This window comes from Rhinoraja longicauda, chromosome 7 (assembly GCF_053455715.1).
Source record: "Rhinoraja longicauda isolate Sanriku21f chromosome 7, sRhiLon1.1, whole genome shotgun sequence".
Lineage (NCBI taxonomy): Eukaryota > Metazoa > Chordata > Chondrichthyes > Rajiformes > Arhynchobatidae > Rhinoraja > Rhinoraja longicauda.
The window spans coordinates 45,907,196-45,923,532 of record NC_135959.1 but is presented as its reverse complement, the minus strand read 5'-3'; the positions used below and the strand labels follow the sequence as shown (position 1 = coordinate 45,923,532).

Here is a 16,337-nt window from a genome sequence, read left to right as displayed (position 1 = left end):
CCAATAGTGCCTACATTGATGGAACAAACATGATTACTGGAGAGCTTTTTGGACATTTTGCATAATATTTTTGTTTTAAAATAGAAACCGACAATTATCCAAGCTTTGCCATGAGATAACAGTGTGCTCCCTCATATTTCTGCTTTCAGGCTCAGTTGAAGATAGTTTTACAAAGATGAACATTACAAAAAGTTTAATAATCTTACCTAGATTTCACACAACCCTTTTTCCTTTTGAATCTATTGCAACTCTTAGGTATAAAGCAAAACAATCTCATTGTAAAATATTACTGCTTTCTTTTTGACAATTAGAGACATATCTGTATGGCTCATCAGTCACCTCCTTTCAAAACACACAGGCACTTTGATCAATGGCCAACAATGATTTTCTGTGTGTGGTAAAGTGTTCTGAAGAAAGAGATAAAAATCACATTTTTTCCATTAGGAACTAGAAAGATGATTTGGTTGATTTACCAACAAATACAAATTGGGTGAAAAGTGATATCTGAACCAAGGTAGAAACCATGCTGACCCTTTTATCTTCTGAATAACTGCGCAAAGCCAGGTTTACTGGCATGTTACAAACTTTAAGCAGCTTTTATGGAGTGATCAAGAGCACATACCTTAACCATAAAGACAATGTGCAAGTCCCTCATTGTACTCAAACACCTACCAATGTTGAAAAATTATCTGCAATAGACCATAAAACAGGACCTAGAGCTCTTAACAGTCAGATGTGGGAGTACAACTTCAATTAAAGTTTTCTATCTCTGTGGTAGGCACAAAGATTACCCACAAAACTATAAAAACACCTTAAACAAAATATCATGATATATAAATACTGTGACCTAGTTGATCAAACTGTTACAAAACTCTACATTGTTAATCTTTTGCATTTAAGATTAGAAGGTGAAAAATTTGGAAAAAGTAAAAAATACATTAAAAAAGCTATTTATAGGTCCACAACCGATTTTCAGGCATACTTGATTCCAGAGCCTTTCTGGGATTATCCGTTTTGTCACAACAACAGAGGTAACAGCATCCAAGAGGAGTCCAACGCTACCGGAAAGGTACACCTAGGCAGCCAAGGGGCGGGATATTGGCCCGTAAAGTTGGCCTTTGGTAGTCTTAGTTTTAGTTCAGTTTAGTTTAGAGATACAGCATGGAAACAGGCCCTTCAGCCCACCGAGTCCGCATCAACTAGCCAACGCATGGGGGTCATGCGAAGAACGTACAAATTCCGTACGGACAGCACCCGTAGTCGTAATCAAACCTGCGTCTCTGGCACTGCAAGTGCTGTAAGGCAACAACTCTACTGCTGTACCACCCTGCCGCCAGCTATGGGAAGGGATCTGCCGACTCCAGGCCAGAATTCCAGAGCCCCAGCCTCCTCACCCGACCTAGGCGCCACATTGGGTGGATTTCAAGTGCGCTCTCTTAATTTTGTCTGGATTAGTTTTGTTTAGTTTATTGTCACATGTAGCAAGGTACAGTAAAAAGCTTTTGTAGCGTGCTAACCAGTCAGCGGGAAAACATTCATGGCTACAATCGAGCCATTCATGGTGTACAGATACATGATAAGGGAATAACAATTAGTGCAAGATAAAGCCAGTAAAGTCCAATCAAAGATAGTCCGAGGATTATAGGAGGTGCTGGACCGCCAGTTGCTAGAAAATTGGTGGTGGACCTCTGCTGTGATCTAGTTGTTCAAACTGTTGGTTAAACTAATAATGGCTGAAGTATTCTTCTACAAAACAATTAGTGATCTGAAGGGGCAGAAACATACCTATAAAATTCTTTGTACTGGAGCTTAAGATCTCCTTCTTTCCCAAAGAAGTGCACCAACAATGTTGTGTTCATTTCTTTGTTAACTTCCTAGAGCAAAGACAGAAACAGATTAGTCAGCCTGAATCCAGTGCTCCCAAAAGTGCTCAATGGTCAACACTCAGAACAATCAAAATGGAACATTTTGAAAGTAACTCCAATCCATTTCACAGTCAGATATACATAGCAAAACTCCATTAATCTGGCACACTCAATAGTTTGATGCTGCTGGATGGGTAGATATTCTGAACTTTAGGACATAATTGCATTAATACTTTAATATTTTTCATACAGTTTTGATGCAGATGTTACATCGTCAAATCACAAATCTTCCAGTGAGCACAGTAACTTTCAAAGGAGTGTGAGAAACGGAAACAGCGAGTGCAGTTACAATATGAAGGAAGAAACTGTAGATGCTGGGTTTATACCGAAGATAGACACAAAATGCTGGAGTAAATCAGTGGGTCAGACAACATCTCAGGAGAAAAGGAACAGGTGACGTTTATGGGTCGGAACCGAAATGGTGTGAAGGGTTCCGGACTGAAACGTCACCTATTCCCTTTCTCAGGAGATGCTGCCTGACCCGCCAAGTTACTCGAGTATTTTGTGTCTATCATAGTGCAGCTACAATGATTTTCATTGCCAGGTGATTTTCCTGGGAAGGCAGGAATCGGAGCCCCCGTGAATGGAAGAAGCAGTTAGAAACAAATCGGAATCAGCATATGGTGAGCAAGTCACAGATCCAACTCGCCTAACACTTGCCAGGCTTTGCCCATCCCCACCTCTCTATTTCAGCTACCTCTCCCCTGCCACAATCAGCATGAAGAAAGGTCCCAACCCGAAACATTGTCTGACCCACTGAGTTTCTCCAGCACTTTGTGTTTTGCCCAAGATTGCCAAATAGTGGCATAGCAGATTATCAGGTTTACTGTATTTTAATTTTTAAACAAGAACTCCATTTAAAACATTGTTGCCAATGCAAAGTCCAAGTGTAGTATTTCAGTCAAATATTGAATGACATTTGCTATCATAAATTATCACATGGATTATATCAGGTCAAATTATTTACTAGTATTCAACTATATCCTTGCAACCATCAAAGCACAAACTGTGCAAAATGATTCTATATGTAAACAGGCTGTTAATAGTCCACAGTGGTTATCAGATCCACTAAATTTTTGATGAGTAAAAGTAAAGAAAAACTCAACCTGTAGCCACAAAAGTAAATTGATTAAAAGTCATTAAATTGTCCTTTTAACTTTCTGTATCTCTCGCCACAACAGATTAATGTGAAAAATATTTGTGAAAAAGGTCAGCCAATAAAAAAATAATTGACAATTTGTTATGTATAAACAAGTAGTATTTATATTTTCTGTGAAACATTCCACATAGCTTGGGATGTTGCACAGCAGTACTCACGATCTTCCTGAATGTTCTTGCCTATATGTTTCATCAAAGTCCCTCAACATTATAAAAACAAAAACTCAATAAAAGAAATATACATAAATGCAATATTATTTATTTTTAAACATTTTCAAACTACAGATTACATTCAAAATGACAGCCTGGATCTTGCTGGTAAATATCAGCGGTTTTGTGCAAGTGTTGCCAAACGCTGAAGTTTTGAACTATAAAACAGTGAAATCACAAATCTGTCAGTTCCCTGGACTGCTCAAGTCCATCTTGCATTTATGTTGGCAAAATTGTCTCTCTGATCTGATCCAGATTAGATTTCGCTGGGTTTCTGAATATTATGTCAATGGAAAGGTAAGTTGAATTATTTATGTCCTTTAGGTATTTTTTTGTTGATTACAAAAAGTGACTTTTTAATATGTTTTCATCATTTAAAAAAATGTTTTTAATAACTTTCAATTATTTACTTCTGAATGTCAGAGACATTTAAGAACCATTAAAAGACAAAGGTGTTTTTGGGTGTGGGTCTCTCTGGTACAATGTCATATTCTACCCAGGCCATTCCACCGGAGTCAAGGTCGCCTCAGGCCAACTGCAGGCCAAGGGCTCTGCACTTACACTTGACACTCCAGGACAAGTGGAGACCAGAGCGGCTGAATCTAGGTGTCAAGATCTGACTTGTTGTGAATGTACACTTTGCTGCCCAAACATTTCACTTCTTACTGCCATGATTTCTGTTCTTTTTATTCTGTTCACACCTAATATATTTTAGAATCCTAACAATGGCAGTTCCCCATGTAAAAAATCCCAGTCACCCCATAAATACAGTGGTGTCATAGGTCCTACAAATCTGCTTCTCATCTCTGGAAATACTATAAAAGATCTATTATTATTTAGAAAATGCTTGATTCTGCGCTAATATATAATTATTTATTTACAATAACCGTGATTTGAGACACATCAGATAGACAAGGCTCCTAAAATGCTCCATACGACATGAAAATGTATTCAGAAAGATGCATGAATGTACATATTCACACGCACACACACACGTGTGTGTGAGTTCATGTTCTTGATTCAGACCTCTCTGGTCACAGACCAGTGTTCATCAATATGATCCATATTAGGTGCCCATAGTTATCTATGCCTGTGAGGTAAAACAGTAAAATAATCAGACTGCAGTGATCTATTAATCTGTTGGGAATGGGAACAAATTTGGAGCTTTGTTGTATCAGGTTTTCATGGTAACAGGGAAGTGTTTCAGTGATTCTTTGAAATGTTGCCTAATTCATTACAAAACATTCCTATGCAATTATGAATGACATCTGTGTTTACCACATAACACGATGCAAATGTGTCCAGTTAGATTGAAAACACTATCTCCACTGTTTATTCTTTGCCTGCATAGCATGTCTAGTCTTATAAACCACGACAGAGGATTTTGAGGCCCCTTACCAAGCTAGTGCTTTCCACTTATAATTCTTAAATCAAATAGCAACTGACGGATCACCCAGCAATATTTTGTTAGAACAAATGTTGGTTCCATTGCTAGATTTATATTTTGACCATTTAAAAAACACAGATGATAGTCACAGATCAAAGTATTTTTTAATATACCTCAGATGCAAATATTAATATAATTCCTAAATATTTGAAAATATATTATAATTATGAAAAGTAGAATCAAATCATTCTGGCAGATCACAAAAGTTCTATTTTCAGAAACATTCCGTGTAATTTAAAATAATAAGCTTTAATCTTGGAAGAGTGTGGAAATATTGAAGATTACAGTAGCTTAATTGACTGATTATTTGCAACAGGCTAGGTCATTTTATAAATCTCCAAAAGGCATCACACCTACTTGTGCTTCCTCACACCAGAAGCTCTGATCTGAGAATGGTTAAAAAACAATAACAAATTAATCCTAGGAAAGTTGGGGTCGATCAGGCGAATGGACCTAGAATATTAACTCTGTTTCTCTGAGTGACCAAGTGAAAACATCCAAAATTTTCAAATTTTCTCTGCTGCAATTAACTTATTCTCTGCTGCAACCACCCCATGAATAACTAGATAGAGATCCCGAGCTACCATCCACCTCATCGGAAACCCTCGGATTATCTTCAATCGGACTTTATCTTGCACTAAACTTTATTCCCGTTATCATGTACCTGTCGATTGTGATCATGTACAGTAAAAAGCTTTTCACTGTACGTCGGTACACGTGACAATAAACTAATAAACTAAATTAAACTAACGTAATTTATTGCCAGTGACCAAAGCACTCACTGCCTAGCCGCATAACTAATAAAAATAAAGGAAATCATGAAACATTGTCCTGTTTTATCCAAATTTACACACAAAATATAACATACAACGCTAAACAGGCAATATATTACAAAAACAATTGTTACTAAGGGACAATTTGGTCTTCCATAGGGGCCATAGATTCTACTCCTAAGAATAAGGGGTAGGCCATTTAGAACGGAGATGAGGAAGAACTTTTTCAGTCAGAGGGTGGTGAAGGTGTGGAATTCTCTGCCTCAGAAGGCAGTGGAGGCCAGTTCGTTGGATGCTTTCAAGAGAGAGCTGGATAGAGCTCTTAAGGATAGCGGAGTGAGGGGGTATGGGGAGAAGGCAGGAACGGGGTACTGATTGAGAGTGATCAGCCATGATCGCATTGAATGGCGGTGCTGGCTCGAAGGGCTGAATGGCCTACTCCTGCACCTATTGTCTATTGTCTATTGTCTACTCGTAAACGGTGAGAATCTACCTGCAAAAGGATGATAGCTAATTACTTGAAATAGAGAGTGGAACAATAGAAAAAAACCTTTCTAAGACTGGAAATAGAAAACATTCACTTAGTTTTTCATGAATCAGAGAAAACGATTCTGTTACAGCAACATTGTTATTGTCCATGACAATAATGTCTGTCACAGGTTGCTTAAATGTTTCTGTTTCAAACATGGGATCATATACCAGAACCTCACAAAGACAAACTCAATTCCTTCAGTTTAGTTTAGTTTAGTTTTGTTTATTGTCACGGTGTACCAAGGTACAGCGAAAAGCTTTTGTTGCGTGCTAACCAGTTAGTGGAAAGACAATACATGATTACAATCGAGCCATCTACAGTGTTCAGACACATGATGAAGGGAATAATTTGAATAAGATAAAGTCCTGTAAAGTCCCATCAAAGTTAGTCCAAGGGTTAAAATACTAGGTGACTCTATCTATCTACTCAACATGTCCCATTGAAAATTTAAAAGTGCATCTCAAGGGTTAGATTGACTTAAAAAAAGCTTGATTTGAGAACATGATTAAATAAAATTCAAATTATGTATTTGGAATTGAAACTCCAGCAAGTGAGTGTTTTTCCACTAACGCATTGACTCCATCAATAAATTTCAGGATTGGCCAAGCTAGATCAGAGCTCTCCCTGGCAATTTCTTTAACATCTTTATTATTCAAATTCCTGGACCATTATCAAAAGACAATTTATGATTTTACTTTATGTGTTTATGTTATGACTGTAACACTCTGTTATAGCGATTTTAAATAAAGATCAAACCAAGTCAGTAATAAACTGCAGTGAATGTCAAACAACTTCAAACCACCCAGAATTTAATGCTGGATGAGTGGCCTTCAGTAAAATAAATGCAGGGAAAATGATGTGTGATTAACCCATGCCTATTAGAAGGAGTTGATGTTGCCTCACCATTGTCTTGAATTCAGTGACCACACAATGATAACTGCAGGGTTTATTTCTCTTGAGTATGACCCCAATGTCCAATTTTTCATCTGCCGTCCAACACAGCCAGCTAGTCGATCAAAACAGCCCACTCTTCTTAAAGGGGAGCTTCAGTATGGGCTTTGAAATAAGGTGGAGACCAATACACAGGTCTTGGAAGTCATGGATGAACTTCATGAGAGTAATGTGGAAGTCCCAAAAGCCGTTGATGGTGTACAATTCATAACACATTAAAACAAGCTGCCAGTTAGTATCTGTTGTTTAACACATTCATTTTCCCTACCTTTGAACTCCGCTCCATGCAGTTTCAGACGATAGCTAGTATCGACCATTTAACATACTCACTGTTAATTTAATTATACCTCCAATATACACAGACTTGCCATTTGTTGCCACTACCTTTGAATTCTACTGCATGCAAAGTTCAGAGGACGCCAGCTAGTATCAATTGTCAATGTATTCATTGTCTTTACCTTGACACATGTGGCACTCAGAAGCCACCAGCTGGTATCTGTTATTAAACACATTTACTTCCTTATCTGTGTACCCCGTTACGCCAAGACCCAAAAATTCACGATCCAGTGTCAAATTATTAAGTATGCTTTACCTTTGTACCCTGTTGCATGCGGAACCGAGAAGTCAAGACCTTTGTACAATGTAAGAGTAAAGCACAATTCCTGTAATTAACATATCAATCTGTCTCATATCTGTACTTCCTCAGTTATCTTTTTTGGTGTATAGATGTCCTGTTGTACCGACTTAACTTTGGAGTTGTGATCACAGCCTTTGACTGAGACACTTCTCCCCTTGTGCAAATAAAACTCACTGCTGATGGTTAATCTTACAGTTCCTTGAGTCTTATTAGAGGGTCGACTTCATCAGTAGGCACCCTGATTTTCATTGTGCCGAGATAGCTTGATAGATGGAGGGAGGAAAGGATGTGTGGAGGGAGGGAGGGATGTGTGGAGGCAGGGAGGGGATGTGTGGAGGGAGGGAGGGAGGGATGTGTGGAAAGAGGGAGGGGATGTGTGGAGGGAGGGGATGTGTGGAGAGAGGGAAGCCCTCTCGATATAACTAAATTGACAATGGAAACAGACAATAGTCAAGGTCAATATGTGGAATCACTTCCCACGGAAGCAAATTTTTAGTTTAGTTTAGTGATACAGTGGTAACTGGCCCTTTGGCCCACTGAGTCCGTGTCTTCCAGCGACCCCCATACCCTAGCACTATCCTATACGCTAGGGACAATTTACAATTTTTACCAAAGCCAATTAATATACAAACCTGTACGTCTTTGAAGGAAACTAGAGCACCTGGAAAAACCCACACGGTCAATAGACAACATGCAATAGATGTAGGAGTAGGCCATTCAGCCCTTCGAGCCAGCACCGCGATTCACTGTGATCAAGGCTGATCATCCATAATCAGTACCCTGTTCCTGCCTTCACCCCATATCCCTTGACTATCTTTAAGAGCTCTATCTAACTCTCTCTTGAAAGCATCCAGAGAATCGGCCTCCACTGCCTTCTGAGGCAAAGAATTCCACAGATTCACAACTCTCTGGGTGAAAAAGTTTTTTCTCATCTCCGTTCTACATGGCCTACCCCTTATTCTTAAACTGGGACGCCTGGGTCTGCACTCCACCATCATCGGGAATGTTTTGGGAATCTAGCGTGTCCAATCCCTTAATAATCTTATATGTTTCAACAAATTCCCCTCTCATCCTTCCAAATTCCAGTGTGTACAAGCCCAGTCGCTCCATTCTTTCAACACGACAGTCCAGCCATCCCGGAAATTAACCTCGTGAACCTATGCTGCACTCCCTCAATAGCAACAATGTCCTTCCTCAAATTTGGAGACCATAACTGCACACAATACTCCTGGTACGGTCTCACCAGGGCCCTGTACAACTGCAGAAGGACCTCTTTGCTCCTATACTCAACTCCTCTTGTTATGAAGGCCAACATGCCATTAGCTTTCTTCACTGCCTGCTGTACCTGCATGCTTACTTTCAATGACTGATGTACAAGGACACCCAGTTCTCATTGTACTTCCCCTTTTCCTAATTTTACACCATTTAGATAATAATCTGCTTTCCTGTTCTTGCCACTAAAGTGGATAACCTCACATTTATCCACATTAAACTGCATCTGCCCACTCACCCAACCTGTCCAAGTCACCCTGCATCCTCATAGCATCCTCCTCACAGATCACACTGCCACCCAGCTTTGTGTCATCTGCAAATTTTCTAATGTTACTTTTAATCCCTTCATCTAAATCATTAATGTATATTGTAAATAGCTGCGGTCCCAGCACTGAGCCTTGCGGTACCCCACTAGTCACTGCCTGCCATTCTGAAAGGGACCTGTTAATCCCTACTCTTTGTTTCCTGTCTTCCAACCAATTTTCTATCCATGTCAGTACCTCACCCCCAATACCATGTGTTCTAATTCTGCCCACTAATCTCCTATGTGGGGCCTTATCAGAGGCTTTCTGAAAGTTCAGGTACACAACATCCACTGGCTCTCCTTTGTCCATTTTTCTAGTTACATCCTCAAAAAATTCCAGAAGATTAGTCAAGCATGATTTCCGCTTCGTAAATACATGCTGACTCGGACCGATCCTGTTACTGCTATCCAAATGTGCCGTTATTTCATCTTTTATAATTGACTCCAGCAACTTCCCCACCACCGATGTCAAGCTAACTGGTCTATAATTCTGTTTTCTCTCTCCCTCCTTTCTTAAAAAGTGGGATAACATTCACTACCCTCCAATCCACAGGAACTGATCCTGAAACTATAGAACATGGGAAAATGATCACCAATGTGTCCACGATTTCTAGAGCCACCTCCTTAAGTACCCTGGGATGCAGACCATCAGGCCCTGGGGATTTATCAGCCTTCAGTCCCATCAGTCTATCCAACACCATTTCCTGCCTAATGTGAATTTCCTTCAGTTCCTCCGTCACCCTAGGTCCTCTGGCCATTAGTACATCTGGGAGATTGTTTGTGTCTTCCTTAGTGAAGACAGATCCAAAATACCTGTTCAACTCGTCTGCCATTTCCTTGTTCCCCAAAATAAATTCACCTGTTTCTGTCTTCGAGGGACCCACATTTGTCTTAACTATTTTTTTCCTCTTCACATACCTAAAGAAGCTTTTACTCTCCTCCTTTATATTCTTGGCTAGCTTACCTTCGTACCTCATCTTTTCTCCCCGTATTGCCTTTTCAGTTATCTACTGTTGCTCTTTAAAAGTTGCCCAATCCTCTGGCTACCTGCTCATCTTTGCTATGTTATACCTCTTCTCTTTTATTTTTATACTGTCCTTGACTTCCCTTGTCAGCCACGGTCGCTTCTTATTCCCCTGGGAATCTTTCTTCCTCTTTGGGATGAACTGATCCTGCACCTTCTGTATTATTCCCAGAAATACCTGCCATGTCCACGCGGAGAACATACAAAATCCATACAAACAGCACCCAAAGTCAGGATCGAACCTGGGTCTCTGGCGCTGTAAGACAGCCACTCTACCGCTGCAACACTGTACCGCCCAAATGTAGTCCTGAAGTTCTATGATCTTGCACCAATTTCTGGTCAAGGCAGCACACTGCTTTAGCTCTCCTGCCAAGGTTTTGTCCATCGATCAGGACTCTGACTTAACATTTATATGCCCCATCATACCACCACATTTTCTACTATTAAAATTTCACATTACATATACCAAGGATAGACAAAAAGTGCTGGAGTAATTCAATGGTTCAGGCAGCATCTCTGGAGATCATGGATAGGTAACGTTTCCGGGTTGGGACCTATTTCATATATCGTCAGCTGCTCATCCATGACTGACGCATCACCCGAGCACATTGTGCAAAACTCAATAACATACATTCTTCAATCTAGACCAACACTAGAGGGCATAACTATAAGGTGAGAGGGGGAAAGTTTAATGGAGATGTGCGGGGCAAGTTTTTTACATAGAGTGATGGGGGCCTGGAACGCATTGCCAGGGGTATTGGTGGAGGCAGAATGGTGTTTAAGAGGCTTTTGGATAAGCACACAGAAGTGCCGGGGAATGGACTTCCATGGTTTGGATAATAAAATGCCCGACGCATTTGCAAGACTGGAAAGCAGCATAAAATGTCAAGGATCACGGGGAGACCTGCTCTATTCTTGCTTGGGGTTCGGGCAGAGCAACGAGCCTGGCTTCTCCTGCAAAGAAGTAATGTGCAACCCAATTTTAAGACCTGCAGACCAATCTACCGTGTAGCATCTCTACTTCCATTACAGCACCACCAGAAACCTTTGAACATGTAAATGCTCCAGTAGAACAGAAGACATCTACCTGGGACTAATGCTTTTACTGCAGCATTCATGCTGTTGATACCAATATAGAAAAGGCCCCACATGGTGTCTCACTACTCCGGTAATTTATGATTACTGAGATATCACCTTGGAGACAGGTCCTTATCACCACAAGGCTTGGATAGGCTTTCTTCTCCAAGCTTCTGCAATCTCTAAAGATGCTCAAGATGGTCTCCAATGGCTTCCTCAAGCTTTTTTTCACTGAAAGCAGCTTGCCACCATCCATACTGGAACTATTGGGTTGCAACGCGCTAAGGGAACCATAAGGTTGATTAGATGACATTTTAGTTTTAAGGTCCTTCGGCCCACTCAGTCTGCTCCAGCCAGCGATCCCCATACACTGCACTATCCTACACACTACGGATAATTTACAATTTCTTTTACTGAAGCCAAATTAACCTACAAACCTGTAAGTCTTTGGAGTTTGGGAAAACCCATGTGGTCACAGGGAGAAAGTACAAATTCTGTACAGACAGCATCCATAGTCAGGATAGAACCTGGGTCTCTGGCTCTGTGAGACAGCAAGTCTACCGCTGCACCACCATGCTGCCATATTTGCATGGCCTTGAAAAGGTTGGTGTATATTCAATGGTTTGTAATGCTTAATATAGAAACAAGGAACTGCAGATGCTGGTTTACACAAAAGGACACAAAGTGCTAGGAGAACTCAGCGGGTCGGGCAGCATCTCTGGAGAACATGGATAGGTGATGTTTTGGTTTGGGATGCTTATTTGGTCTTGGGTTTTATTGCTGACTAGACGGGCGTGGACTGGTTGGCTCCAAATCTCTCCTGCGGGCCTGACAACCCACCGTGCAAACCCCCCCACTCACCCCTCCCTCAACCCCACTTCCTCCCTTCATCCCCCTTGTCCCCCCCTCTCCATCCCCGCTCAACCCCCTTAGCCTCCCCTTCCCCTCCCTCCCACACCCACTCCATCCCCCTTAACCCCCCTTTCCCTCCCCCCCCACTCATCCACTCCATCCCCCCTTAACTACCCTTATCCCCCCATCCTCCCCTCACCCACTCCATCCTCCCTCAACCCCCCATTATCCCCCTCCCCCCCACTCCATCCCCCCTTATCCCCCCCTCCAACCCCCCTTATGCCCCTTTCCTCCCCCCCCCCCCCTGGTCACTTGCACCATCGCAAAGTCGGAATATCGTAAGTCGAAGCATGGCAAGTCGGGGCGCTTCTGTATTAGATCACGTGGCCGTAAGCGAGTTGCGGCTCAGTGCCGTTTGCACCATCGCAAAGTCAAAATATCGTTTAGATCAACGGGCCCCAACTGTGCACGCGCGGACGTTCTCCCATTGTGACATCGAAAACACAGCTCGGCGGTGATGGCCATCTTGTGGGGCACGCCGGGACAGGCGCCGATCCACCCATTGGAGGTTGGGAGGGGCATTGTGTCCCCCCCCCCCCTCATTGGCTGCCACTCCCACCACTCGGGCGGGTCCCATTGTGACGTCGAACGCGGCTGATGGCCAGGGTCATGAAAAAGTGAAAATGTCAATAACTTAAAAAATATAACACTAATTTGAATGAAACTTTGCTAACACACAACCCAGGACAATGGTGAGTAAGGTGGGCCTAAAATTGTTGCGCTATCGTGTACTGTTTTGGCTATATTTTGGGAGAAAACGGTCAAATATAGATACAAACAAGATGAGAGTTTTAGTACTATATATAGATAGATAGATGTGTTCAAATTTATGTGCATCTGGTAGAGCTGCTGCCTCACAGCTCAATGCTGACCTCTGTAAGGAGTTTGTATATTCTCCCCGTAAAATGGTGCTTCGTTTTCCTTCCACATCCCAAAGACGTGCATGTCAGTAGGTTCATTGACCTTTGTAAATTCTAGCTAATGTATAGGCCAGTGGTAGCACCTGGGGAGAATTGATAATAATGGGCGACCAAGATAGGATTAGTGTATAAGATTGTTTTGTTGTGGACTCAGTGGGTCAAAGGGCTTGTTTCCATTGTGTTTCTATCACTCCCTGAAACTGAGATGAAGAGAACACATGATCGCAACTCCAAGGGAACAGGAATTGTGTTGACTAAACGTACATGTACATTTTACTACTTTTTCTGTCCTATTCAATAGTCCAGCTCAACTTTCCTCTATTTTCAATATTCTGGATCCACTTAAAGAATTCCTCATCATTTATGACCAATAATATATTTTGTTTCTTTTTGCCCACGCGGTCACATGAGGAACGTACAAGCACCCGTAGTCAGGATCAAACCCGGGTCTTTAGGGTTGTAAGGAGGCAACTCTACTGCTATGCCTCCGTGCCGCAGTTTGTTTTGGTGATTTTCCTGAGAACACAAATTTCCCTTGCTTTCTCCTTAATTTGGTTAAATAACTGTGGCTGGGAAATTGGTATTGGTCTTTGAAGTTACAGTCCTGAACTGCCTACATAAGCAGTGTAAACTTATTCTAGGCATGACTGCCACTGACTTTGTGCTTTCTGCAACTGATCAATGCCTACCTATGGCAAATGACCGAAACTGGGATACGAGATTTGAGAATGAGATGTTCAATTAGAAAATTCATTTTATGTACAGCATTCACAATTCAACTTACTTTTCAACACTATTATCTTCATCTATAAAGAAGCACAATGACAAGTAGCACCAACTTGTTTGTGAAACTTCTTTTTATCTAAATCTACCTAAGGTGTATTGCTGGCAACAATTGGTTTCTCCCCGATTAACTCAATGTATTGTATGCCCGCTTTGAACAGCAGGTCAGTAGAGGAACATCACCCGCCCCGGCAGTCTTGAGTCCACCTGAACCAATGATTACAGTGGTAGATGCAAGATTGGCCTTCCTGAGAATGAATCCGTAGAAAGCAGTTGGCAGAGGTATCCACAGTCATCTTTAACCTCTCACTACTCCTTTCTGAGGTCTAAACCTGCTTTAAGATGACCACTATCATCCTGGTACCGTACCAAAGAAAAGTGCTTTAATGATGACGGGCCAGTGCCTCTGTCATCCGCCATCGTGAAATGCTTTGAGAGACTGGTGATGGCATACGTTAACTCCAGCCACCCAGCCAGCCTTGATCCACTGCAGTTTGTTTACCATCGCAACAGGTCCACACCAGACACCATCTCCCTGGCCCTAAACCCATCCCTGGAACACCTGGACAACAAGGACTCCTAATTTAGACTCCTATTTATTGATTAGCGCTCCACCTACAACACCATAATGCAAACTTATCTCCAAACTCCTGGACCTAAGAATCAGCACGTCCCTCAACCACTGGATCCTTGACTTTCTGACCCACAGCCCACAATCAGTGAGGGTAGGTGACGAACACCTCCTCCACAATAATTCTCAACACCCATGCCCTGCAAGGAGAGTTCTCAGTCACTCTACTCTCTAAACATTCACAACTGTATGGCCACATTTGGCTTTAATTTCATCTACAAGTTTGCAAATGGCACCACTGTGGTGGGTCAGATCACAAACAATGACGAGATGGAGTGCACAAAGGAGATAGAGGTCATAGCAACATGGTATCAGGACAATAACCTCACCTTTAATGTCAACAAGACAAAAAAGCTAGTTATCGACTTCAGGAACATGCCACAATCAGCATCAATGGTGCCAAAGTGGAAATGATTGAGATCTTCAAGTTCCTTGGCGTTAATATTACCAATGATCTGTTGTGGATCAACCACATTAAAGTGACAGCCAAGAAATCACTACTTCCTGAGGAGACTGAGGAAATGTGGCATGTTACCAATGACTTCTACTGATGCACCATAGTTTTGGAACAGCTGTGACCAAGACCGTAAGAAATTGCAGAGAGTTGTAGATGTAGCCCAGTCTATCACACAGACCAAATTTCCCACCATTGACTCCATCAACATCTCATGCTGCCTCGGAAAAGCAGCCCACATAATCAAAAAACTTGTCCCACTCCAAACATTCCTTCTTTTCCCTGCTCGCAGAAGGTACAAAAGCTCGAAAACACGCACAACCAGTATCAGGAACAGCTTCTTGCCCACTGTTTTCAGGCTTCTGAACAGTCTTTCCATCAGCTAGGGTACAGTCCGATTGACCTCTAACCCATTGCGGGCATTGAACTTTGTCTCTGGAACTGATGCGCGACAATGCTGAGAACTATATTCTGCACTCTGTATCTTCCCCTTTGCTCTATCTACTATACTTGAGTTTGACTTGATTGCATTCACGCAATCTGATTCATGCTATCCGATCTGAATAGCGAGCAAAACAAAGCTTTTTGTTGTACCTCAGCACATGTGACAATAATAAATTTATCTCACCTCTCTGTATCTTGCCTCAACAATAACATTTTCCAGTTTATGGCAATGTTCTCTTAATCTGATTTGTACTCTTTCTTTCCTGCAACGTTTGGATAAAACTCTACTCGGTTCTCAAGCTGTGACCTAAGTGTTGTACACAGTTCTGGCACAACCTCCCATTTCTTCTATTCAATACCCTGGCAGAAAAAAAAAGCAAATTGGAGATCTTTTCAAACCATCTTATTGATCTGTCCTGCAATATTTTGGGATCTGTGGATATCCAAGGTCTCTGTGCTCCACACCTCTCCATATCCTCACATTTATATCTATTCCCTTGCCACATTGCTCTTTCCCAAATGCATTTTCTCAACCAACTGCAGACTGAATTGCATTTGTAAATTTTCTGCTCAAGTTATCAGTCCATCTGCATAGTCTAATCAATTATTCAATCCCTTCTGTTATCAGGCTTCTGAACGGCTAAGAGCTAAGATACTGTTTGATTCATCTCTACCCCATTGAGGACATTGGAATTTGTCTATGAAGCTGATGCACTACAATGCTGAGAACTATGTTCTGCACTTCTATTTGTTCTTCCTTTTGAATTTGAATTTGAACTGTCTGTATCTATGTATGGTATATCTGATCTGTTTGGATAGAATGCAAATCAAAGCTTTTCACTGCAGCTCGGTACATGTGATAACAATAAACCTAAACCTAAAA

The 16,337-nt window shown here is 41.6% G+C and overlaps 1 protein-coding gene across 1 annotated transcript in view; it reads right to left on the bottom strand.

The window, feature by feature from the left end:
• The window catches only part of micu2 (mitochondrial calcium uptake 2), a 253,868-nt gene that overhangs the window by 22,809 nt on the left and 214,722 nt on the right, over positions 1–16,337 (bottom strand). Inside the window, exon 9 of the mRNA XM_078402428.1 lies at positions 1,786–1,874. Within this exon, the coding sequence (XP_078258554.1) occupies positions 1,786–1,874 (89 nt within the window). The remainder of the gene's footprint in view (positions 1–1,785; positions 1,875–16,337) is intronic.